General features: G+C 48.4%; 1 protein-coding gene across 1 annotated transcript in view; it reads left to right on the top strand.

Moving 5' to 3' along the window:
- ANKAR (ankyrin and armadillo repeat containing) overlaps positions 1 to 26,706 on the top strand; it is a 41,211-nt gene that overhangs the window by 8,147 nt on the left and 6,358 nt on the right. The window contains exons 3-20 of the mRNA XM_006767102.2: positions 3 to 273; positions 2,275 to 2,438; positions 3,159 to 3,262; positions 5,123 to 5,303; positions 6,801 to 7,020; positions 9,983 to 10,184; positions 10,372 to 10,580; positions 12,477 to 12,581; positions 14,545 to 14,786; positions 15,763 to 15,931; positions 16,423 to 16,664; positions 17,260 to 17,413; positions 17,940 to 18,101; positions 19,062 to 19,168; positions 19,695 to 19,817; positions 22,706 to 22,864; positions 24,021 to 24,138; positions 25,211 to 25,320. Of these exons, the coding sequence (XP_006767165.1) occupies positions 3 to 273; positions 2,275 to 2,438; positions 3,159 to 3,262; positions 5,123 to 5,303; positions 6,801 to 7,020; positions 9,983 to 10,184; positions 10,372 to 10,580; positions 12,477 to 12,581; positions 14,545 to 14,786; positions 15,763 to 15,931; positions 16,423 to 16,664; positions 17,260 to 17,413; positions 17,940 to 18,101; positions 19,062 to 19,168; positions 19,695 to 19,817; positions 22,706 to 22,864; positions 24,021 to 24,138; positions 25,211 to 25,320 (3,042 nt within the window). The remainder of the gene's footprint in view (positions 1 to 2; positions 274 to 2,274; positions 2,439 to 3,158; positions 3,263 to 5,122; positions 5,304 to 6,800; positions 7,021 to 9,982; positions 10,185 to 10,371; positions 10,581 to 12,476; positions 12,582 to 14,544; positions 14,787 to 15,762; positions 15,932 to 16,422; positions 16,665 to 17,259; positions 17,414 to 17,939; positions 18,102 to 19,061; positions 19,169 to 19,694; positions 19,818 to 22,705; positions 22,865 to 24,020; positions 24,139 to 25,210; positions 25,321 to 26,706) is intronic.

Here is a 26,706-nt window from a genome sequence, read left to right on the forward strand (position 1 = left end):
AGCATGAGAACGTGTTTGTGTTCGACACCGCCTACTGGCTCACCAATGCGATCAAATGCACCCAGGACTGTCTCGATATCTGTACCTACCAGCGGCTGCAGCAGAGGCTGCACCTTCAACAGAAGGTGATTCAGAAACACTTTGAGAAGAAAAAAGAAATCAGACGAGGGATCGGATACCTGAAGTTAATATGCTTCCTGACCCCGTTCCTCCTGAGTTTGAAGAAGAAGATGAAAGTCCCCTATCTGAGCAGCCTGCTGCCGCCCTTCTCCGGTGAGCAGCCCCCCAAGTCACATGTTACCGACAGACACATGGCCACTTCCAATGTACATTGAATTGTGTTGTGGTGTGTGAGTCCAGGCATGTAACCTGGCTGTGGCCTGTTAGAAAGAAAAAAGGATATAATGCCTCCAAGGTAATGAAGTAGACTTGGTCTTTGTACACAGTATTGGTATATATTCACACTGATTACAAGAGCTATTGGGAGACTTAAAGCAAGTCCTGAGAAATTGGGAAATGTGCCATGTTTATGATGGGACCACACTGAGGATACATCATGTCTCACCCAAATCACTCTAGAAAGTCAGTGCACTTCCACTCAAAACCCCTGTCATGCCCTGGCTGGTTGGGCGCAGGGGATAGAGCGCCCTCCGCAGACTGAAGGGTCCCGGGTTCCATTCCGATCACGGGCATGTACCTTGGTTGCAGGCTCCTGGTCCTGGCCGGGGCGTGTGAGAAGCAATCAATTGATGTGTCTCTCTCACGTCGATATTTCTCTCTGTCTCTCCTTCTTCCTTCCACTCTCTCTAAAAATCAATGGAAAAATGTCCTCAGATGAGGATTAAAAACCAAAAAAATCTGTCATGTTTTTCACGAAAGTTTAGAAATTGATTCTGAAATTAACATGGAGTATTGAAGGATCATGGATGGTCTGACATTGCAGAAAAAGAGGCTTTGTTCAAAATGTATGCCATCTCCCTTATCCTAATTTGGATGGAGATGAGTGTTTTCCCCAGTGAATACAGTCAAACAGGAAGGGAAAGGGAGAGGGAGAGAGAGAGAAACATCAGTGATGAGAATCATCAGTCGGCTGCCTCCTGCACACCCTACACTGAGGATAGAGCCCGCAACCCGGGCATGTGCCCTGACCGGGAATTGAACCGTGACCTCCTGGTTCTGGGTCGGAAAACATATTTTGAAACGTTACTATATGGCTCTGTAATTAGCACAGAGACCAATGGAAGAGAAGAGAGAGCCGAAATAGGCGCATACTTCCATGGAGTCTGACAGGAATGAGGTGCAAGCTGTTCCTCCCGCCCAAGTGAAGACACCATTTAGGTATTTTCCTCGGTGCCCGAGCCCGTGGGCTTTCTATGCAGATGGCAACGTTTCAGTAGAAACTTGCAAATCACTGAGTGAAAAGGTGTGTCATAAGCGTTCCAGCGGTGAAGAGGATCGTATCTGTGAACTGTGTGAAGACGGTTCCTGGCAGTGCTTGTCGGGGGCCGGGGTGAGGGACGGTGAGGGTGAGGAGCCGAGAGGCCGCACTCAGGGGGGACGTAGCTCTAGCTGCACTGTCTTAGCACTTAGACGAGTAACAGCAAATGCGCGCACAGTTCATGTTCACGGTTCGTTCCAGGTGGTGAGATCAGGTTGCCACGCTCATCTTTGTGGTTTTCTGTGTGTCCCTTTGACATTCCCCAAATGACATTATGTACTTTCCATAGATGACACCATATTCTGCTAACAGGTCAAAGTATTGAACAAACCTAATCCTCGCTGAGATTTTAGAAAATTATTTTTTAAAATAAATGGTTTATGGGTGGTTTTATTACTTTCCAGAGAAGTGGGCTGGTTATTTTTGTCATGTAAGAGATACCCACTTATTTCGAGTTCTGGTAAGTTTTTGTTCATTCAAGCAAAGATTCTCTAAGGCACAAAGTTTCAAATCTCTTCTGATGATTGGAGGTACGACATTAGTATTGAGCTCACACATAGAAATCAGCAAGTAAAATAATGTTCTGACTATCCTTTTAGAATGTCTGTACAATGAAACTACAGAAAATGCCCCAAAATGTATGACATAAATACATTTTAATGTGTAAAATATACACCAAGAGCATAAATAATTGCATAGAATTTCATGGCCAAGTTTTTCACTTCGTGTGGGTTTTTTCACTTTGTTTACGTAAGTGAGAACCTAGATTTCCAAAAGATGGTTGTTTACTTGCCCTTTTCACTTTTTAAATCAAAGTTTGCTTTCCTTTTTTGGAGATGACAAGGTCAAGACCGAGCGAGAACTGCCTCCGTTTATTTACGGGCCAGATTTTAAATGCCAGAGCTTTCAGTACACAAAGCATCAGTATTTCCACGTTCACGGAGGGATTGAATTCGATATCACCACGCCTATGATCGAGCCTGCGCTGGAAGTTTTTCAGGTGGGAATGATTATTGTTCCTGAGGTGGTTTGTCGTTTCAAGGCTCTCTCGTCCTAGTCTCCGCTCAGACAGCCTCTGTTGGAGGGGTCGGCAGGCCTCGAAATGATTATGTTTCCCTCTCACTCATTTTCCCAGACAGTGTGTGACGCGTATGAATTAGGCACCAACTGCGCCTAAGGTAGCACGTCAGGTGTCAGAGAGAAAGTGGGAAGTAGCTAAGTACAGCTCTCATCCTCACAGATGGTCGGGCCTCTCACGGGCAGTATGAGCCCAGGACACTTGACCAAACAATGGGTCGGAGTCCCTGGCCACGCCCTGCATGGCCTCCTATTTTGCTCAGAGGTGTGTGCTGGAGCAGAGGGCCTCCTGAGGAGCGGTCGCCAGCCTTCCGGACCGCCAGGACCACCAGTGGCCCAGGGACCACCGGGTGGCGACCGCTGCGCTAGAGTTTGGGAATAATAATTCTTCCTCTGGAATGTAGTCGAAATATTACACATTTCTATTGTCATTGCTCTTTAACCTTTCCTGTGTCTTTTCTTTTACGTTTTTTTTCTCATTCCCAGAGTAGGGATCTGGTACATACAGTTATTATTAGGGTCTGAGGGGATATTGTTTTTTTAAAATTGTCATTTGCATGCATAAAATTTCATCTAAAAGACATCACAATCGTTGAGATTTGTTGATTTTTTTTATTTTTTACTAACATAACTCATATTTTAGGACAATTTGGAAAAAATACAGGAATGTGCTGCTAGCACATTTGCAGAAGATTCCGGATACAAAGAATATTACTCCATCCCGGTCATGGAACTGAACGGAAAGAGGTGAGGACACTCAATAGCTCCTCCCAGCAGCCACCGTTGTTGAAAGCGAGCAGAAAACAGACACGTGTCCGATTCCAAGGCTTAGCTTACGACCCGATGCTGGAGGCCTTAGAACAAGAACAGCCCCCATGAGTGACACACGGACCCAACAGAGCATTGGAAGTTGTATGTATTCCCGCTCTGAGAAGCACTGTGTAGCGGTCCTTAGAGATGGTCCCTTTAGTGAACGTCGTCTGGTCTGCACAGCTTCTTATGTCCTAGCGTGTATGGGCATTGATGGGAGAGCCTTCTGAGTGGGGCCCAGGCTCCCCGCCCCTCGATTCCAGTGAGTGAGGCGAACCCCTAGTGATGGGGTGGCCCCTCCACAAGCTGGGGCCCTGTGCTTGCGAGGTGTGGGAGGGAACAGCCCTTAGCTGACAGCCTCACGTCCTGGTTTCCTCTGTTCGGGGTGACGGTGTTCAGGAAGGATGGCAACCTCAGGTACATGGTCCTGGTCCTCAGATACGCCTGCACCCGTGCAGAGACCTCTGTGCTCAGACAAGCGGTCGGAGGACAGGTCAAGGCAGGGGAACCAGCCTCTGCTGGGCCAGAGCAGAGGGCTTCCCTAGATCTTCTGTTCACTGACCCCTGGGGCCTGTGACCCGCCCTCGCCCTCCCCCCCACCCCAGCTCCTGGGCAAGCAATGCCCCAAGTGTAGTCAGTCCCTGACTCACCTCCCTGAAAGTGTGTGAATGGAGCGGGCTTCCCAGCACCCCCAGGGGGACTGGTGGCCACTAAGCAGCAAGCGAGGAGCCATGGGAGGGGCCACCGTCAGGACCACTGTATCCACAGCTCCAACTGGTTGCATCTGAAGCAGAACCCAGGCAGCAGGAGAGGCTCCCACTGGCGGAGGTAAAATCGGCCCGAGGCGCCCCCCACGGGAACAGGGGTGGAGGCGGGGTGGGGGGAAGACTGCCTCTCCCTTCCCCATGGGAAGGAGCCCTCAGCAGGGCCGCCCCAGGGTTTGTGAGTCCCCTCGGGACTGAGCAGCCTGGGCTCTTGTCTACCTGTGTCTCAGGTCCTGAGGGTGGGGGTTCTGTCCCTGTTGCAGGGAGTACACACCGTTCCAGGGCTCACTCGAGGCAGGTTCTTTTTTAAATATATTTTTGCTGGTTTCAAAGAGGAAGAGAGAGGGAGAGAGAGAGAGAGAGAGAGAGAGAAAGAGAGAGAGAGAGAGAGAGAGAGAGAGCAACCCGGCATGTCTTACCTTGACCTCCTGGTTCATAGGTAGCTGCTCCACCACTGAGCCACACCAGCTGGGCTCAAGGCAGACTCTTGAGAAAGTACATGGAGGTATAATTACATTAAAAGAGTTAATACAGTGGCGCCTTGACTTACGAGTGTCCCTACTAACGAGTTTTTGGAGATATCAGCTGTCTCTCAGCCGATTTTTTGCATTGAGTTGATAGAGTAATTTGAGTTAACGAGCTCCTTAATGAGCTCGGCCTCGGAACGAATTAAACTCATAAGTCAAGGCCCCACTGTATATACATTGGTAAAAGGAAGGTAAGAGATGGTTAAAAGGTAAACCCAGAACCTCTTCAAGCCAGAGTTCGAGCTTCCGGTGACTTCGCAATGTCCCTGGTCACTGGCCCGAGTAGCACAGAGTCCATCAGAGGGGCCAATATGGAGAAGATGCTTGTTATAGAAAGACTTGATTAACAGCCATTGATAATCATGTTATTAAATGCTTATCAAGTAACACTTTAAACTACAGTTTTGTATTTAATTGTTATAAAATGTAAAGTTTTACCAGCATATAAAAAAAATAGCAAATCAAAGTCAGAAAAACTTACCTTTTTAACTTTTTTTTAAAAATAGCTACTATGTGATCAGTTTTGAACTGGAAACATTCTATCAGCAGCTGTATAAGACGCAGTGGTGGGGAGCCATCAACGAAATAGTCAACAACCTGCGACCCAAGAGACTCCCGCTCACAGACACCCAATTACACGAGCAATTTAAGAAGAAATTTGGTTTAAAGAAAGCTATGAAGTGCAAGGTATGTCCGTAATGGCCACATGATTTTGTGTAAGAAGTTATATATCACAGTCAAGTGTATGTCTCAAATTTTCATCTCAGGGTCAAATCACAGGTTATGTAAAGTTTCCCATATGAAATGAGAATCCCACATGTTACCACCTAGAAAGCTCTGGATTGCACATCTGGCAGGATTACCAAGCAGCCTGTTCATGAACTGGATTGTGGTTAATATTAATAACTAGAGGCCCAGCGCACGAAATCACGCAAGACTCAGCCCGGCTGCCCCGTGAGACCCATCAATGCACCTCCTGGTGACCGGTCATTTGGTCGTTATGGTGTTACAGCCACCGGCCTTTTATAATATAGGTGGCTAATATTTATTAAGTGCTAATTGTGTGTGCCAGGCACTATTATAAATCCTTTCAACACACCCTTTCAAGGTACCCGTGGTCTGGTCACCACTCCTATTTTACAAACAAGAAATCCGAGGTGCAGCCAGCTACGGAGCTTCCCCACATTACATGGCTCCCACCTGGTGGAGCCTGCTTCCCTTGGGAGCTGAACCCAAGCGCAAACTCAGCATCCTGACCCAGATCTCTGCACCTGCTCCAGCCTCGATGCCTAGCATCTCAGCTGGTGTCTTAGGTGGTGAGCTCACCAGTTTCAAAGAATACACTGGCATTTACCGACCATTTATTTGTTTTAATGTCTATACATTAAAAAATTTAATAACCTGCTGGTTTAACTCTAAAATATTAAGTAGTTGGAATGTCTCAAAGAAAAGTGTCACAGTCTGGCTGGTGTGGCTCAGTGGTTGAGCGTTAACCTATGAACCAGGAGGTCAGGGTTTGATTCCTGGTCAGGGCACAGGCCCGGGTTGTGGCCTCAATCCCCAGTGTGGGACGTTCAGGAGGCATTCAATCAGTGATTCTCTCTCATCATTGATGTTTCTCTCTCTCTCTCTCTCTCTCTCTCTCTCCCTCCCTTCCTCTCTGAAATCAATAAAAATATATATTTTTTAAAAAGTGTGACATTTTTACCTCTTCATTTTAAGACCTAGTGCAGAGAACACTAACTGTATTTCTTTCTCTTTTTTAAGTATTCATCATCTTTATTGTTCTAAGGTTTCGATAGCTGTAGATTTTGAGTTTTGAGACTTCTACATTAGAATGATATTCTTAAATCAGAGACAAGGTACCCAATGCCCTCCCTTTGCTTTTAAAGTATTTCAGAAAGATGTTTGTCCACCGCATTTTGCTCGTCTCTAAAGAAGAAAGACCTGCAACCTCTCCCTAAAAGGGGGGAAGGAGGGTGTAGGTGGACTTCCCAAAAATAAGGTTTCGGGTTCTTGATGTTCCTCTAAGAGCTCCAACAACTTTAATCCTTGCCCAGTGCGGCACTTTCCTCAAGGATCCGGTGGAAATTCCCCTGACACTGGGCACAGGTATGTGAGGGGGAACACAGTTCGCTGCCTTGTAGTCCCGAAACGAACTCTGGCCTCGCTGATGATCCGCAGAGCATCCCCTTCGGCATGAAGTCTGCGGTGGAGAAAGGGCTGTCCGCGGTCTTCCACACGTTCAGCCGCAAGACCTCCAGCTCCACGATCAACGTGTCGGACGAGGCGGGCTACGCCATCTTCCACCACGCCGCCCTGCACAACCGCGTGCCCATCATCTGCCAGCTGTGCAAAGCCAACTTCAACGTCAACCAGCGGCGCTTCATCATGTTCAGCCAAGGTGCCGCCACGCTTTTAATCGTACAAAAGGGCCGAGAGGGCTTTCTTTTTCTCACCCCTTATTCAGCGTTAAGAATGCATGTCGAGCCCGGATGGCGTGGCTCAGCGGTTGAGTGTTAGCCTAGGAACCAGGAGGTCACGGTTCGATTCCCAGTCAGGGCACAGGCCTGGGTTGCAGGCTCCTTCCCCAGTGTGGGGCGTGCAGGAGGCAGCCGATCGATGTTTCTCTCTCATCATTGATGTTTCTCTCTCTCTCCCTCCCTCTCCCTTCCTCTCACTCTCAAAATCAATAACATTTGAGAGAGAGAGAGAGAGAGAGAGAGAGAGAGGGAGAATGCACGTGGATCTTAGAGCAAGACTACTCTGTGGTATTGGTGCCCAGAGTGGAGTTGAGGTTCCTGTCCCGTTTCTTCAAGGGGGTCCCCTTATGTTGCCTGAGGATCACGTGTTGCTCTCTTACCTGCTGTGATTGGTCTACCCTGTCTCCCTCACTTGAATGTAAGCTCCGGAAATGGGCAATAATTTGGTTCACTTGTTGGTCATGGTGCCCCAGGGCCCAGAAGGAAGCCTGGCATGGTGGGCACTCGGGAAATCTTTGCTGGGAGAATGCCTGGACGTAGGCGCACGGGGCAGCATTTGAAAACCTCTGGCATAGAGACAGCGGCTCCCTGCAGGGGTCAGAGGGCAGGAGGGCGATAGAGATCCAGGCGGAACCTCCACTGCTTGTGCCAGGCTCTCCTCCCGGATGGACGGTGTCTCCCACCACCTGAACTGACGCTACGTTACAGCAAACATCCTCTAGAATAGCTTTAGGATTCGTGACCCCTTGGAGGCTACCCCTGTGTAAACTTTGAAGAGTCATTTCCCTGGTTACTAGCTACACCCCCATATTTGCATATTCTTTGGAGTATATTGAACCGAAGTGGAAATGACGGAAGTTGAAGCTGCAGGTGGAGGCCCGGTAGCGGAGGGGAGCCGTGGGGGAAGCCCTGGGGGTGGCTGGTGCATTGTTGCTGCCGAGGTCGCCCTTCAGCCAGCGCTCCGCAAGCTGTGTCCCGTCTGCACTCACCAAGGAGAGCGCTCTGCCCTCAGCCTGTTGACTACCGATACGTTCTGTGCTCTGTCACTATAATTAAAATGCTTCTGTGCTCTTCACTATAATTAAAGTGCTTGGATGCTAAGATGCCTCTATTGCTCAATTAAAATATTCAATCATTGTTTTTTTAAAAAAAGAGCACACATTCAGTCACATTTAAATGCAATGGGTAGTTATTATTCAAAGATGTGTTATATTTTAAGTCCTTTAGGTGTGGAAAAAAAAGTTGGCAAATTAGAGTCTCTCATTCATCCTGTTACTACTTAAATTTCCACTGGCTGAGAATTGGGTAGTTTTCTTTTGAAATATATTTTTAATGATTTCAGAGAGGGAGAGAGAGGGAGAGAGAGAGATAGTAACGTCGATGATAAGAGAGAATCGTGGATCGGCTGCCTCCTGCACGCCCCACACTGGGGTTCGAGCCTGCACCCCGGGCCTGTGCCCTTGACCGGGAATGGAACCGTGACCTTCTGGTTCATAGGTTGGCGCTCAACCACTGAGCCATGCCAGCTGAGCTGGGTAGACGTTGAAGCATGTTGAGCAGTGCTGGCAATGTCCGCTACTACTTAACCAGCACAAAACTGCTTCAACGATGCGTCTGACCCACCACTGGAGGGGCAGCGAGATGTCAGATGCACACAGTATGCCCAGGTGCTTGGCCCAAGGCTATCCCTAGTCCGGGCTCACATCACCTGTGTCCGAGCACCGTCTTTCTGTCCTTCTCCATACGAGTCTGTTTTGGCTAATTTAGGAAACTGCTCTATATTACTCATCCTATTCCTATGTGTGTTCCTCTTTAAACAGAGTCATCAAAAACGGACGGAAAAAAAGAAAGAAATGGTAAGACGGAAGTAAAGTGCTTGGTGCATTTTAGAACGTTATTGCACATGTTAAAACCTGTCTTAGGGCCTGTAGTCTGCACAGTGCTCGGTCTCAGGAGTGTCACAGGATGGTGTTCCATATACACTTTGAAATGTGAGCTTTTTCTCCCCCTGGTTAGTTATTCATACTCCAAGAAGTTTGTTTGTTCCGTTTTTTAACTGTGAAATTTGTAGTCACCTCTACCTATTTTTAGAAAATCAGATCCAAAAGTCGGTTTTATACCTTACCAGGGGTCCTCAAACTACGGCCCGCAGGCCACATGCGGCCCGCCAGAAACATTTATCCGGCCCGCGGGGGGTTTTTGCCACCGCTGCCTGTCCTGCTTAGCAGCCGACTCGCCCTGGGCCCGCAGTGTGCATGTGTGGAATGTCTGAGGGACAGGGAACTGGCCCCCTGTTTAAAAAGTTTGAGGACCTCTGCAAACAGACAAAGCCCATTTCATGGTACTTAGCTGTGCTGCCACCTAGTGACCGTAACCATCGGAGGTCAGGACAATGGGCACATCCCAGGGGAGGCCCCACAGGGCCAGCCCAGAGGGGGCGGAGATGGGTGGGGTGATGCCACAGGAGCCGGGGAAAGGAACCCAGTTAGAGACGAAGATGTGGTCCATTCACCCTGAGAGGTGAGGCGAGAATTGAAAAACACCCACCGGATTTAGGGCGGAGAGGCCTGTGGAAACAAAGGGAAAATAAACAAGAAATAGCTTATTTTATCACTGAAACTGCTGACCACATTGACTTAATTTTTCAACTACTTCGTATTTTCAATGTTGCTTATTGCGAACTGTCAAGGAAGTATTACTTTGTAATGGCCTGGCAGCCCGAGTGAAGTAAGTCCATGCAGAATTGCCTGCAGTCACGCTCTCAGTGCTTCTCTCAAAGCTTGTGTCCCGCACGCGGCTGAGCTCCGTGGCCGGGCACTAGCACGGCCTGTTCCCGGGCCTGCTGGGGCGCGGGCCCCTGAAGGCAGTGCCCGTCCGTCCCAGGTCCGACGCCTCTGCACCTGGCCGCGCAGGCCTGCTCCCTGGAGTCCACCACCTGCCTCCTCTGCTTCAAGGCCGACTACACGCTGCCCGAGAAGCGGGGCTGGATGCCCATCCACTTCGCCGCCTTCTACGACAACATCTGCATCATCATGATCCTCTGCAGGAAGGACCCGAGCCTGCTGGAAGCCGAGGCGACGGCCGAGTAAGTCACCGAGCCTTTGCAGATGTGTACCCCGTGCTGCCGGCTCGCCCCGCCCGCAGGCCAGAGAGAGGCTGGGGGAATGAGCCGGGCCTCCTCCACCGCCGTCGGGCAAGGGTGACAGAGAGGAGATGTGGCTTCCTGTGTGTGCTCGGTCACGGTACCACATCCCGTGTCCCCCGGGTTCCAGGAACCAGTGCACGCCGCTGCTCCTCGCGGCCACGTCAGGAGCGCTGGACACCATCAAATACCTGTTCTCTCTGGGGGCCAACTGGAGGAAGACGGACACCAAGGGCAACAACATCATCCACCTCTCCGTGCTGACCTTCCACACGGAGGTGCTCAAACACATCATAGAGCTGCATCTCCCCGAGCTCCCCGTTTGGAAAACTCTGGTAGGTGAGTAGAGAACACACAATCTCTTTATGAAGAAGCTAGAGGCCTGGTGCACGAAATCCGTGCAGGGCAGGGCCCCTAGGCCTGGCCTCCCCGCCTCCTCCTTCCCTCGCTCCCTCAGCACCCCGCTGCCGCCGCTGGTCACCTGCTATGGTCTGTGCCGCCCCCTGGTGGTCAGTGTACATCATAGCGAACGATCAAACTCCTGCTCTTCCTGTTGAACTCCTGAGCGGACAATTTGCATATTAGCCTTTTATATATATAGATGTCCTGACTATTATTCAGGTTAATTCGTGATACTCTGAGATGAGGCAAATAAAATGCAGGAATACATGCATTGTACTTTAAATATGTAAAAACCGTGAAAGCCCTAGCCAGTTTGGCTCAGTGGATAGAGCATCAGCCTGTGGACCGAAGGGTCCTGGGATTGTCTCTGGTCAAGGGCATGTACCTCAGTTGTAGGCTCCTCCCCAGCCCAGACCCTGGTCAGGGCACGTGCAGGAGGCAAACAATCGATGTGTTTCTCTCACATCAATGTTTCTCTCTGTTTTTCCCTCTCTCTTCCACTCTCTCTAAAAATCAAGGGGAAAAATATCCTTGGGTGAGGATTAAAATAAATAAATACATAAGTATATAAATACATGCATACATAAATTAAAAAATCATGAAATAAAAAATGTTAGGTTAAAACTAGAAATAGAAATAGCACCAAACTGTATTTTTATGTGTGTAAGAGTAGTTGTATTTCTAATGAAAGATAAATAACCCAAATAGACTACATTTTACACAATTACATTTATTTTTATGTTCCAATTTTATCCCAAAGTCCAACCATCTTCTTCTCCATCAAAAAAGCAAATAAAAAAAGTAAAGAGGGAGGAAATTAAAGTTTGAGTGGAAAAGATTCCCTCCAATTTATTCCTCACTCCTAATATTAGAGACAGATTCAGTAACATTTTCCCTCACCATTTGATAAATGTTTTGTGATTTTTGTCCAAATTTGTACTCGATCTATCCAGAAATATTATAAAGGTGAGGGTTAATAAGCCAAGTGAATGGACCCATCTAATTTTACTCCTTCCCACTAAAATCACATGGAGGTTAAATGAAAATAACACCGCCAGCAGCAAACATGCATTCAAGAGGAAATAGGAGAGGATGCAACAGAAATAAAATATTTACTAGTAGGCAAGCCTGAGGCCGTGGCTGGTGGGAGAAACCAAGCCAGGCCAACAGTGGGAGCACGGAGCACCCCGGGCCCACACCCCAAACCCTCCCTGGGCTCAGGACTCGGGTGCTCGTCAGCAGGGCCCCTCCACAGGCTCCCCAGCGAGGACCCAAGGGTGCTCAGCAGGCCCTGCCGCCCGACAAGCAGGAGACTGGGAGCTGAGCCAAGAGAAGAGCCCATGGAATGTCGAACATGACAGTGAAGGCACGTCCCAGAATGGAAACTGCCCAGGCCACGGGGGGGATGCGGGATTCCCAATAGGTCCAAAGAAAACAAAGCTGAAGGTGAAATAAAATAAGAAAATTATTGCTCGGCCAGTGTGGCTCAGTGGTTGAGCATTGACCTATGAACCAGGAGGTCACGGTTCAATTCCCACTCAGGGCACATGCCCAGGTTGTGGGCTCCATCCCCAGTGTGGGCATGTAGGAGGCAGCCGATCCGTGATTCTCTCTCCTCGTTGATGTTTCTGTGGGTCTCTCCCTCAAAGAGCGTGGGGTACGTGATGTGTTCAGCACCTCCCAGAAGGCCACACGCAGAGGGACTTGAATGGAGGCGATGGTGGTGATGGGGAGATCTCCATTCCTGGCTGCACGCGGCCTCACAGAAGCAGAGTCAGCCCGCGCCCTTCTGTTTGTAAAGCGCTAACACGTGTTTCCCGTGGCTCCCGCCAGAAATGCTGCAGGGCGACAGCTATAAGCGGAAGATGATGGCGGTCATGTCGTTGGAGGTGATTTGCCTGGCCAAGGAGGAGTACTGGCGGTGCATTCTGGACGCAGGTGAGGACAGTGGATGACCGGCTTTGGCATCTGCTGTGTCTTGCCAGGGGCTCTATTCCATTCAGTGAGTCACTTTAAGGTCCATTTTTCTTTTCCCCGTGGACGCTGCACAGGATCAAATAACGACAGAAATCCCAGTTCTCTAAAAACGTGCAAGTTTAGCAACGACAGCCAGTCACCACGCTGCTGCCCCGATTTGCTGCTCTTGCTTAGAAATGACCTGTGTTCCGTATTGACATGGTTCGCTTTTTAAATGAGAAGTCGCCTCTGTGGGCTTCGCGGCAGGCCTGGGCCGGCAGGCAGCTCTGCGTGCAGAACGTAGGCTAGCTGCCTGCCCTCCCTAAGCCCCGTGTCCTCGCTAACAAACCGGTCCCGCCTCCTGGGGCTGTGTGAGAACAGCACTGTCCGACAGAACTTTCTAAATCGATGGGACTGTCCTGCCGGCTGTCCCGTGGTGGCCAGTGCTCGCACGTGAATATTGGACGCACATGGGGGGCTCATAAACATTTGTTGAATGAGGGGGTGAGAAAGTTACTCTGGGGAGTCCCTACATGTGCTCCTGAAAACGCGGGCCAACGTTCCACGTGTAAACGTGACCACAGATAAACCAGTCACAGGGGAGATTACATTTTAGGCAAATAAATAAAGCCCGGATTGTGCCTATTATTTTCGCCAGCATTTTGTGTTTGGGGTGTAATGTGCTGTTTTCTTTTTTAAAAAATGTGTATTGCTATTGATTTCAGAGACAGAGAGATAGAAACATCAAGGATGAGAGAGAATCGTGGATTGGCTGCCTCCTGCAGGCCCCACACTGGGGATCGAGCCCACATCCGGGCCTGTGGCCCGACCGGGAATCAAACCGTGACCTCCTGGTTCATGGGTCAATGCTCAAGCCCTGAGCCACGCCGGCCGGGCTACTGTGCTGTTTCCCTTCACAGTGAACTGATATAACAAGCCTCCAACTGAGGCCCGAGTTCCTGTTTCCACCAGGCCCATGATTTCTGAGCCAGTTCTACTTAATCAGGCTAAGGCTGCTTTTACTGCAGGTTTTTTGTTTTTCAGCTTCTTGTCACAATACGGCTGAAACATAATACGGTGCTCACATACCTGCACAGACACTGCCACACACACTGGGTGCAATCAACAACACCAACTCCCCTGTATAGCAGCTCAAAGAATGGATTTGTCCATGATCTTAAGCCAGAATTCAGTGTTTCAAAGATGGCTGAGGGTTACCAACAGGAAATGTATGTTCGCGTGCTGTGTGGACATTAAATGTGTGAACAGCCCTAACTGGTTTGGCTCAGTGGATAGAGCATCGGCCTGCGGACTCAAGGGTCCTGAATTCAATTCCAGTCAAGGGCAGGTACCTTGGTTGCAGGCACATACCCAGTATGCAGTGTGCAGGAGGCAGCTGATTGATGTTTCTCTCTCATTGATGTTTCTAACTGTCTATCCCTCTCCCTTCCTCTCTGTAAAAAATCAAAAAAAATATATATATATGTATAAATGTGTGAACAGTGAGAGCTCTCTATATTATAGACAAGACAGAAAAGTGCATGTATATCGTTTTCAGGAATAACTGTATCGGTATGTTATAGAGTTATTTGCTAATTGTTTATATGTCAATGTCCATAAACTTATTTATTTATTTATTTTAAAATATGTTTTTATTGATCTCAGAGAGGAAGGGAGAGGGAGGGAGAGAGAGAGAGAGAAGCATCAATGATGAGAGAGAATCATTGATCGGTTGCCTCCTGCACACCCGACACTGGGGATGGAGCCCACAACCCAGGCATATGCCCTTGACTGGAATCAAACCCAGGACCCTTCAGTCCACCAGTCAATGCTCAACCACTGAGCCAACCAGCCCAGGGCCTTAAGCATCATTTAAATCTTATTATGATCCATGGACGACAAATGGTCACAAAATAATCCATGCTCTTTCTAATCTCTGCTGCAGGCACCATTCCCGCCTTAATCAACCTATTAAAAGGCTCCAAGATGAAGCTACTGTGCAAGACGGCGGGGCTGCTGAGCAACATCTCCACGCACGCGGACGTGGTGCACGCCATCGTGGAGGCGGGGGGCATCCCCGTCCTCATCAGCCTGCTGGTGTCCGAGGAGCCTGAGCTGCACTCGCGCTGCGCCGTCATCCTGTACGACATCGCGCAGCTCGAGAACAAGGAGGTCATCGCCAAACACGTGAGTGCCCGTCGGGAGCCATCATTCCCTCATCGAGAAGAAGCTAGAACAGGGCCCGCTGCCCCGCACACCCATCCCCGCTGTCCCGGACAGAGCCGAGCTCCTTCTCCGGTTCCCTCAAGGCAGAGCCCCTCACTGTGGACACCTGTCCTCTGCCCGCACTGTCTGTGGCCAGTGGGTGGTGGGGGGGAGGTGCTCTCCCCCCGTGGACACCTACTCATGCATCATGGCTCACATTGCAGAGGCCGCCTCGCTTTATTGGAAGTGAGGTTGCCTTCCTGTGTCTGATCTTCTTGAATACTCTTTTAAAAAATATATATTTTTATTGATTTCAGAGAGGAAGGAAAAGGGAGAGAGAGATAGAAACATCCATAATGAGAGAGAATCATGGATCGGCTGCCTCCTACACGTCCCCCACTGGGGATGGAGCCCACAACCTGGGCCTGTGCCCTTGACCGGAATCGAACCTGAGACCTTTCAGTTCACAGGCTGACGCTCTATCCGCTGAGCCAAACCGGCGAGGGCTTCTTGAGTACTCTTGCATGATTTCTTTCCTCCATTTAAAACTAGGAAATGCTGTTCACATTTAAAAACAATAATCTCTGTCGCGCAGATACGATCGCCAGTAATGAGCGCGCCTGCAGCTGCAGAGATTTCCAAACGGGCTCTGTGTTCCACGGGCCTTAGGCAGTCGCTCTCCTTGTTCAATGTTATTCAATGTCACAGCGAACTGGCAGCCTCGATTGATCTGGGTCTGAAGGAAGCTTATTTTAACATACGTTTGTGGAATGCTCACCATAACAGGACAGCCCACACTGTTCTCAGCACTGTGGTCCCTGCCACGCCGGTGCCATGCCAGGGGACATCTTTGTTTATGGGTCGCACCTGCAGCGGGTTGTAGACGTGTGGCTCTCAGTGAGGGCAGCCGGCCGCTCAGGTGAAGGCCGCTGTGATGAAGCGAGCTGTTCTCCTTCAGAACGGGATCCCAACGCTGATAAACCTCCTGAAGCTGGACATCGAGAACGTGCTGGTGAACGTCATGAACTGCATCCGGGTCCTGTGCATGGGCAGCGAGCGCAACCAGCGAGCCGTGAGGGATCACAAGGGCATCCAGTATCTCATCAGCTTCCTGAGCTCCAGCTCGGGTGAGCTCTATTTGTGCATTATTATTATGGTTATTTTTAATATATTTTTATTGTTTTCAGAGAGGAAGGGAGAGAGAGAGAGAGAGAGAGGCCAATGATGAGAGAGAATCATGGATCCGCTGCCTCCTGCACGCCCCCCACTGGGGATGGAGCCCGCAACCCGGGCCTGTGCCCTGACAGTTCACAGGCTGACGCTCTATCCGCTGAGCCAAACCGGCGAGGGCTTCTTGAGTACTCTTGCATGATTTCTTTCCTCCATTTAAAACTAGGAAATGCTGTTCACATTTAAAAACAATAATCTCTGTTGTTCCATTCCTGGGAATGGAAGCGTGACCTCCTGGTTCAGAGGTCGCACTCAACCACGGAGCCACGCCGGCGGGCCGTATACACTGTCCACATTTGACTTTACAGCAGGAGAAGCGAATCTGCTGTGTCTTTAGAGTCTTGCTTTTTAAGAGACGTAACTGACTGGCTCTTGAATTCCCCCGCAGACTTGCTGAAGGCCGTGGCCTCGGCCACCATAGCGGAGGTGGCCCGCGACAACAAGGAAGTGCAGAACGCGCTGGCGGCCGAGGGAGTCATCCCGCCGCTGGTGGCCCTGTTCACGGGGAAGCAGCTGAGCGTGCAGGTGAAGGGCGCCATGGCCGTAGAGGCCCTGGCCAGCTACAACCCGTCCATCCAGAGAGCGTTTCTGGAGAACTCCCTGAGTAAATACCTCCTCAAGCTCCTCAAGGTAGGCCCGGAGGCCCGGTGTCCTTTCCTTAGCCACAGTAGTCACTACTGACTTCAGCTCAGTGCACAGAAAACTGAAACCTCTTCTAGAATAACCTTTTCTAAAATGGGATGTTCCAGCCCTGCCAGCCTGGCTCCATGGTTGGACATCGACCTATGAACTAGGAGGTCACAGTTCGATACCCAGTCAGGGCACAGGCCCGGGTTTCAGGCTTGATCCCCAGTGGGGGCGTGCAGGAGGCAGCCTATCCATGATTCTCTCTCATCATTAGTGTCTCTCTCTCTCCCTCTCCCTTCCTTTCTGAAATCAATAAAAAATATATTAAAACAGCTCAGTGATTGAGCATTGACCTATGAACCAGGAGGTCACGGTTCGATTCCTGGTCAAGGCGCATGCCAGGGTTGTGGGCTCCATCCACACTAAGGGACCGTGCAATGACTCTCATTGATGTTTCTATCTCTCCCTCTGCCTTCCTCTCTGAAATCACTAAAAATATATTATATATATATATATACACACACACACACATTAAAGCAGGCTACTCCTACAGTAGTAAATACACGCTCACCGAATGAACGGATTTTCTCTTAAACAGGCCTTTGAAATCAGCGTGAAGGAGCAAGGGGCCGTGGCGCTCTGGGCCTTGGCGGGACAAACGCTGAAGCAGCAGAAGTACATGGCCGAGCAGATCGGGTACAACTTCATCATCAACATGCTCCTGTCGCCGTCGGCGAAGATGCAGTACGTCGGTGAGTCGCTTTCCAGGCGCAGCTCTGACCCGTGAGCCCTGGGCTCCGGCGTGCTGCCTGCTTTCTCATTTTATTTTATTTTTTTAATATGTTTTTATTGATTTTATTTATTTCAGAGAGGAAAGGGGAAGGAGAGAGAGAGAGAGAGAGAGAGAGAAACATCAATGATGAGAGAGAATCATTGGTCGGCTGCCTCCTGCAACCCGGGCCTGTACCCTGACAGGGAATCAAACCCATGACCTCCTGGCTCATATGTCAGTGCTCAACCGCTGAGTTACATCGGCTGGGCCATTTCAATTTTAAATATATTTGTATTCGTTTCAGAGAGGAAGGGAGAGGGAGAGAGAGAGACATCAGTGATGAGAGAGAATCATGGATCGGCTGCCCCCTGCACACCCCACACTGGGGATCAAACCCACAACCCGGGCCTGTGCCCTGACCAGGAATCAAAGCGTGACCTCCAGGTTCATAGGTCAATGCTGGACCACTGAGCCACGCCGGCGGGCTGCCTGCTTTTCTTTTCCAGGAGGCGAAGCCGTCATCGCCCTGAGCAAGGACAGCCGGCTGCACCAGAACCAGATCTGCGAGGGGAACGGCATCGCGCCGCTGGTGCGCCTGCTGAGGATCAGCAAGCTGGCGGAGGGCACTCTCCTCAGCGTCATCCGGGCCGTGGGGTCCATGTGCATCGGTGCGTGAGCCCCCCTCGGTGCTCAGACCACCGAGATGCTCCCCTGCCTCTCGGCCCGCTGCCAGAGCCCGCCACCATGTTTAACGTAGATATTGCGCTTCTGATTCTCCACCACCTGACTGAGGACAAGTGGTGAAGCTCAATTTCTTACATAGGTTCTGTTCGTGCACTCTGGTTAGAGAGTTCAACCAGAATATTCCTCTAGTCATTTTTATAAAATCAAACAGTAGCATCATAAGCTTAAGTACCTTGCACGTAATAATTCTTCAATAAATGGCAGCCATTATTGTCCCTGGATTGTCTAATATTTATAATTTTGTTGTTTTGTGATTTAGAAAATTGTATCCACTTCTAATAGTAGAATTTCCACTTCACTTTGCCTTTTAAAAACTTAATTCAGGTTAAATCGGTGTTGCTATAGCATTCCCTTTTGTCAGTTAATAATCATGTTCTTTGACCAGAGGACACATCCACTTGTGTTTTTGTTTGCTTTTCAGTAAGTTTAGGTCCCTGATGGGGACAGCACCCCTGGAGCCTGTGCCCAGTGGCCTGAGCCGGAGGGGCTTTGGGACTCAGCACGAGCCACACACTGTGTCCGCGAGAGTCGCCTTTCCCGGGGGACTCGGTTGTGTCCGGCTCTTTGCTTGGTGCTCACGAGCGAGCGCGTCTCTGGCCCAGAGAGAATCCCGTTTCCTCTCGAGCACACACGCCTTCTCTGAGAAGAGCTGTGCGCTCCCTCGGTCCCAGAGCTGCCGCGTAAGCCACCAGCTAAGACCTGGACCACAGCCTCCGGACCTTAGAGGTCCTGTCCCCAACGGGCCCAGAGCCCGCAGCCGCAGCTCCGCGCACCCCCAGGCCGTGGGGGCAGAGCTGGCTAGTCGTGTGGTGCAGGGTGTGCTGTCAGCCAGGCACACCGCCCTTGCCAAGGTGGACAGACATCTCATGGGGTGTATCTTCCAGGTGTCGCCCACACGAGCAACCCCATCAGCCAGCAGTTCATGGTGGAGGAGAACGCCTTCCCGGTGCTGATCCAGCTGCTGAGGAGCCACCCGTCCCTGAGCATCAAGGTGCGCGAGGCTGCCCAGCTCTTTCCCACGCGGTGAAAACTGACACAAACGGGACGTTTTCAGATTAAATGGTCTCATCTGCAAGTTCACGAGTACAATACAGATAGTAAACTTCTAAGCAAAACTCTAGAGGTTTCGCACAAAAAAGCTGCTACAAAGACAGTCAATTTTATTAAAATATTTCTTCAAAACAGGAACGTCTGTGTCCTCCTCAGGGATGATGCCCAGCGTTTCATCCCTGCGTCTTCAGACACTGGTTGCTAAAGACTGGGTGGGCTCCCAGGGATGCGGGCTGTAGGTCGCAAAGTTTCTCAGCTCTAAGTGAATCCTGTGGTTGCTACGCCCACGAAACAGCCCCACCTCCTGCTCCTCAAAGTGAACGTTGCCAAGTAGAACTGTGAGCTGTGGAGGAGCCGTCCCCCCCCCCCCCACTGACCGCTAGCACATCCCCTATCAATGTCTGCGTGATAAAAATGCCCGTGGGTAAGCCGTGAGTGACAAATAACCTCTGAATCCACGTGTCCAGGTGGAGGTGGCCTTTTCCTTGGCCTGCATTGTCCTGAGGAATAAATTGCTGCAGAAGGAATTGCAAGAACGTGAAGGGTTCAAATATGCGGATGTCCTCTTTCTTTTGCACGCCCAGGATAAGGTAATCCCCTTACAAAATATTAGTGATCATCACGCCCAGGATAAGGTAATCCCCTTACAAAATATTAGTGATCATCACGCCCAGGATAAGGTCATGCCCTTACAAAATATCAGCGGTCATTTAGAAGAAGGTTTTGAGACGACCTCCTCAAATTACTACCAAGTCTTCTTCATGGCGGTGTTCAAGCGCCTTACTTCACAAATGGGACATCTCTCTGGGAGGCCTTAGTTTGTATTGGTCGAATGATACTGTCCCACATTTCTCACAGTTAGCACGCTTCATTTTTGAAATGTAGCCGTTCTATGTGTTGGGTCAAGCCAAAACAAAAACAGAACAAAAAAATCACCCAATCTCTTCTATCCTGAATGCATCAAATCTTTGACCCAATTTTATGAACTTTCAACCCTCTGTGGTCTGCTGCTTCTGCAATATTCTAGAATGGTGCTTTTCAGTCTACTCGTGATGAAGGAATAGCTTTCCCCCACTGATCTGTTAATTATATTTTTAAAAAAGCTTTACATTTTGCAATAATTTTAGACTTTCCAAAAATTTGCAAAAACCATACTGAGTGTCCTGGGATACCCTTCATCCCGTTTCCCTGATGTCAACCAGGACATGAACACTGACACGTTACCATGAACCGGTCTGCAGGCCTGATTTCAATGTTGCCTATTTCCTCACGAAGTCCTTTTTTCAGTCCCGGAACCCAGGCAGGGATTCTACATGGCATCAGGTCGTCGCGTCTTCTTAGTCCCCTGCCCTCTGTGAAGCTCAGGCCTTAGGATTTCAGGGTTCCATGTCTTGCCTGATCTTGACAATCTTGGTAAGTGCGGGCCTATTGTTTCGTGGACTGCCCCTCAATTTGACTCCTCTGGTGTTTTCTTATGATTAAACTGAGGTGACGCATTTTGGCAAGGACACCGTAGCAATGACATGGTTTTCTTCACTCACCTTCCCAGCAGGTACGTGACATTGATGTGTCTTATGACTGGCAATGTGAACTTGAGGTACTTGGTTAGAGCGGTGTCTGTGAAGTTACGGTTTTTCCCTTTATATGTAAGACGTATCTTGAGATGAGACACCCCGAGGCCATGCGAATATTCTGTTTTTCCTTGTATTTTGCTCATCAATTTTAGCATGCGCAGATCAACAGGATTACGGTGGCATTTACCTGATGGTGATTATTTTTTTAATTCCCTCATTCTTCCACAGGTTTTTAAGTGTAAAAAAGAGCCATATCTTTTAAATGCTTATTCTGTAATTCTGTGGCAACCATTTCGTGGACTATCGCTGGCCTGTGGGCCACACTGTGAATAGCGCTCACCCTAGAAAAACTCCAGGTCTTCTGTGACCTACAGTACACTTGGCGGTTAGGGAGGAACATTGCCAACCACGTCTCTCTCTGTTCTGAGAGATCTGGGAAGGGGAAAGATGAGCTGTCACTGCATTACTTTTTTTCAATACATAATTGGACTTCACCATGGTGCACAAAAGATGCAGTTCGCTTTAATGACCTGGAGAATAAGAGGGTGAGGAGTCTGCATTCATGTCTGCCTCTCAAAGCCGCCTTTCTCCCTCTCTGCTCTTCCTGCCACCTGTCCGTCTCACACCCTCTTCCTCAGGGACAGCTTTCTGCTCCCTTTTCTCCTCCTGCTCATTTCACTTCCGTTTCCCTTCCCTCCCAAACACCTGCTTCACTCTCTGGACCCTATCCCCTTTTTTAAAAAAAAAATATTTTTATTGATTTCAGAGAGGAAGGGAGAGGGAGAGAGATAGAAACATCATTGATGAGAGAATCACTGATCAGCTGCCTCCTGCACAGCCCACACGGGGGCTCGAGCCTGCAACCCGTGTATGTGCCCTGACCGGGAATCAAACCGTGACCTGGTTCATAGGTCAATGCCAACCACGGAGCCACGTCAGCTGGACCGGACCCTATTCTTTGACTGAACCCAATACCTTTCTTCTTGCCTAGGGCCAGGTGACCACTTTGTGTAACTATAATTTTTATTATGAAAAATTTCAAACAACTCATGGTCAATCTTATTTCCTCTATCTACCTATTCACCATCCCTGTGTTATTTTTAAATCAAATGTCAGGGATCATCTAATCTTATCTGTAAACATTTTTAAGTATGTACACATGGCATTTTTATATGATAATTCATTGTGGCAGAAGAAAACTCACTAAGATTCATTGTTCTCTCTCTAATACTGTTCAAGTAAAATGTTAAAAATAAGGCTTAGTCATAAGGTCCTATCTTTGGGGCCTATCTGGAAAATCTACCTTACTTGTTCATCCTTGGCAAGCAGACGGTCTCTAAAGGAAAATTATTATTTGCTCTTTTCCCAGCCCTAAAATGTTAAAATGTGATTTTAAGAAGTAAATCACTTTTATTTAAAATTTCTCTTTTAGAATACAGTACAAAAGAATGTTACAAATGAGCTTATTTTAAGAGATGATAATCGTCCCACAATGCATAGCATGCAATAGATAGCCTGTTGTACAAGGGAAGTTTTGATTGATTAACTCCACTTTGAAATGTTGCAAATAAAATGTTAAAACAAAATAGTCGAGGAAAAATAAAATTACAGAGTTTCCTGTTACCATTTAGATATTCGGTTGCATAACCAGTAATCTAACATTCCCTTTAAAAATTAATTTTTCCTCTTTTCTTTTACCTGATACCACAACCTAACCCTCTATTTTTTCTGTTCAATAACATTCTGGAGAAACTATTATCTATTCTCGCCAACACGTTAATGTCCTATTTTACTCCTAGAGGTAAGAATGCAATATATTTTAACAGGCGAGAATGAAACCCTCTGACCATGATAACACAGAAAGGGAAGTGGCTAAAGATAACGCACATCTCTCCTGTTTCTAGGACATCCGCTTAAGAGCAGGCTATGCGTTAACTCTTTTTGCCTTCAATGACGTCTTTCAACAATATTTAATTTTGGAAAATGGAATAATGACCCTGTCCATCTTTGAACCTTTTCTTGAATCAACCATTGAAACTGAGAAGGCGATGGCAGCATTTCAGGTATGACATTGGAGTTGACATTCCCATGGGTGTCGTTTTAGTGAAAACTTGACCATTAGATAAAAGTTTGGATCTGGAAAAATGGTTCCTGGTTTGTAAAATTCACAGTAGTTTTCACACCAGCCCTTTCACATCATTAGAAAAACAAAACACATTACCTATGAGAATTTCTTCATTTATATGGAACTTTACAAGTTAGAATGGAAGTTTTGCCTTTATACACATCACCTGATGTTTATAAAACGCTGTTGGGTGGATAGGCAGGTAGAGGTATTTTCGTCACCTGCGTTTGATAAGGAACTAGGTAGCGCAAGGTGGCATTCAACACAAGAGTTCCCTGCAGAATCTTTAGCTGACCACGCTCATACTTCAACCCGTGACAGCTAGACATATATGGGTTCTTTTGTCTTATTCTCCCTCTTTTTTTCCCCTATGATTTTTAGGAAAAGTATTTTCTTTCTCTTTTTTTAAAGTTATTTATTTATTTTTATTTTTGTTAATCCTCACCCAAGGATATTTTCCCATTGAATTTTTTTAGAGAGAGGGGACACACACACACACACACACACACCCACACATACACACACATCCACACACATACACACGCACATACACACACACATACACAGATACACACACATACACCCTCATACACACATACACACAGACACACACAAACACATACACACCCACACACACATACACAGATACACACACATACACCCTCATACACACATACACACAGACACACACAAACACATACACACCCACACACAGAATCGAACCCAGGACCCTTCAGTTCCCGGGCTGATGCTCTGTCTAGTGAGCCAAACCGGCTGGGGTGAGAAGCTTTTCAAATGAACCCTACTTCAAGGATATAAAAGTTACAAACATTGTAGAAAGAATACTATGGCCTCCCATGGTCACTAAAATGACCAGATAGGGCCAAGGACTCTAACTCCTACTCCTGCCTCTTGCTTCTCTCCCTTTTTTCCACCCCCCCCCTTTTTTGCTTCTCTTCTAGTCAATCATGCCAAATTACTCCTCTTACCTCCCTGAGATGAACCAAATCAATCAATGAATGCATCAATAAAGCTTAATCAGCGAGGCTGAGTAGAAGATGCTCAATGATTCTTTGCTTCCTTTTTGTTTGTAGATTATTATATTAGCTAAAGTCATCATAGATGTGGACCATATCACTTTATCTTCAAGAGGAGTTACTATTCTGATCGATAGTCTGTATTCCCTCCAGTCCCCCACGATTGTCTTGACAGGTAAGAAATGACCAGCGTCTCATTGTAGCCGCCTAAAGCTAGTTGCGCAAACACGTTTCTGTAACCTGAGCCCGAGTAAAGAAATCAGCCCGACACTCTGTCACGCAGCTGGAAGCCTGGGCCCGCAGGGGAACACGCCCATCTATGCTGCACCCCAAAGAGGAGCAGAAACTCTGAACACGGCCTCTTGGCTTTCACTACGTTTTCAAACCCTTCCTTTTTTTTCCCAGAATTCAAAATGAGAATTCAACTCTGAGTTACCGTAAGAGCATGCACACACTGACTGACAGTAGCGACAGATTTGTACCGATGCCCCTCCGTCTGGCTTCCTTTTGACCAATGGCCCATGTTTTGCTAACAGTGAAGGGCTCCCTACACTGATCTGTGGTATAGCAAGACAAGGGGGCCCAAGAGCGGTCTTGACACCATGCTAACCATGTGACTGTATCGAGTCCAGATCCCACTCCCCAGATGATCAATCAGTAGTCATTGACTTCATATATCACCCTCACCATGACATGGAACAGTAGCAGAATAACAGCCCAATGGAGGAACTACTACCAGAAATCTTAATAATAAAAGGTTCATATGCAAATGGACGTCATGCCCTCACGCCATAAGGACCGCTAAGCAGGAGGTGGTGGAGCACCTCTTGGGCCTGGCGCTCCGGTGGGAGGCGGGAGGCGGGGCACCTCCTTGCGCGATTTCTTGCGCTGGGCCCCTAGTAAATAAGTAAGTAAGTAAGTAAATAAATAAATAAATAAGGTATTTGCTCTTTAGCTGAAATGGGCCACTTGAAGGCAGCAGAGGAACCTCGACTTGCTGTCCTGGGAAGGAAACCTCTGACTTTCAGGCGTCCCCTCTCTTACATGACCTGCTGCACTTGCACTGTTTGTGACAGAAACCGAGACCGTAATTTGGGGGAAAATTTATTCTACATATAAATGCTTTTTCTCAGCACTTCTTCATTAGCAGACATGTCTTATGACTCAGACGTTTTTAATATTATGTGCAGATAACCAAGAGCACAGCTTATCCGTAGCACAAAGCCTTTTTCTCGTTTAATTTGTAGGGAACTTAATAGCCAGCCTGGCTCACTCCAGAGCTGGGATTCCAGCGGCGTTTGCCACATTAGGGACAGTACAGCGGCTCTGCTACCATCTGTACTCCGGAAAAGAAGAGGTAAATCAAAAGTAATGTTAGCCCGGCCCGTGGCTCAGGGGCTGTGCATCCACCTGTGAACCAGGAGGTCCCGGTTTGATTCCCGCTCAGGGCACAGGCCCGGGTGGCGGGCTCCATCCCCAGTGTGGGGCGTGCAGGAGGCAGCTGATGGATGATTCACTCTCATCATTGATGCTTCTATCTTTTTCTCCCTTCCTCTCTGATATCAATAAAAATATATTAAAAAACAAACAAAAAGCAATTCTAAAACTGAATGTTCTGAGACTATAATTTGCCTCCCTCTCCTCTCTGTGGGCTGATTTCCCCACAGGCTGACGGAGTCACAGAACAGCTCATGTCCCTAACACAGCCTGAGATGGCTTCTCCAGAACTGCACCCGCCACCCGTAATTCCCGTTCCTACAACATGGGAAACTTGTTTTATCTTTGATAGTTAAGATCCAATCTGTCGATGAGCACACTGATGATATCGAACTTGTAATAAAATCTCTATACACTACCCCACACCATTTTATGACTTCACTGTCGTTTCTGTGATTCTCTGGAGTGACTGAAAGTGGAATCCATTGGACAGTTTTCCTCATCTGCCAAGCAGGGTTCGAGATGAGGATGGATGTGTGAGGAAGGTGAGGCTGCCCAGTAGTGGTTTGCCTCTGAGTGTTCCCCTGCGCTTCCCCCCAAGGTCTAAGGCAGTGTTTCTCCAACATTGGGGTGCATTGGGGCACCCAGGGGAACCTGTTACGCCATATGGCTGGGGTCCATTCCCAGAGTTTCCCATCCAATACCTTTGTGCAGGCCCCAGGATGTGCATTTATTTCTAACAAGTTCCCAGGAGCCAAAGCGACCCTGGGACCACGTACTGAGAACCGCTGTCCAGGCGTGGAAGGTGCCTGGGCAGTCAGATGCCAATGGCAAGCCCAGAGTGTCAGCTTCTGGTACCCAGCAAGGGCGGGGCTCATGTTTACTCCATGACATTTCTTATGCCACCACTAACAGATTTTCCTAAGAACTGCCCAGCAGTACACGTTAATTAATCATATTTATTAATTATGATTAATAATTAATCATAGCCTCATTATCTCAAGGTCACAGGCAGAGGGGACTACTTCCTTCCAGGGAAGAAAGGACTTTTCCTGTGTCCTGTGGCCTGATGCTTGTTCTTGCTTGTTTCTGCCAAAGGAAAATGTAGTTGCTTTCCCGAGCACATCATCATTATTATTATTATTACTAGAGGCCCGTTGCAGGAAGATTCCTGCAAGAATAGGGCTTCCAGTGGCTGGAGCCAAGCAGAGAGGGGAGCGAAACCAGCTGAGGCAGGCTTCGCTCCCACTCCGAGCTGCTCCTGCTGGGTTTCCCCTCCCACTCCCAGGCGCTGTGGCGGGTCTCC

The sequence above is a fragment of the Myotis davidii genome, unplaced genomic scaffold (genome assembly GCF_000327345.1).
Source record: "Myotis davidii unplaced genomic scaffold, ASM32734v1 scaffold221, whole genome shotgun sequence".
In the NCBI taxonomy this organism is placed as follows: Eukaryota; Metazoa; Chordata; class Mammalia; order Chiroptera; family Vespertilionidae; genus Myotis; species Myotis davidii.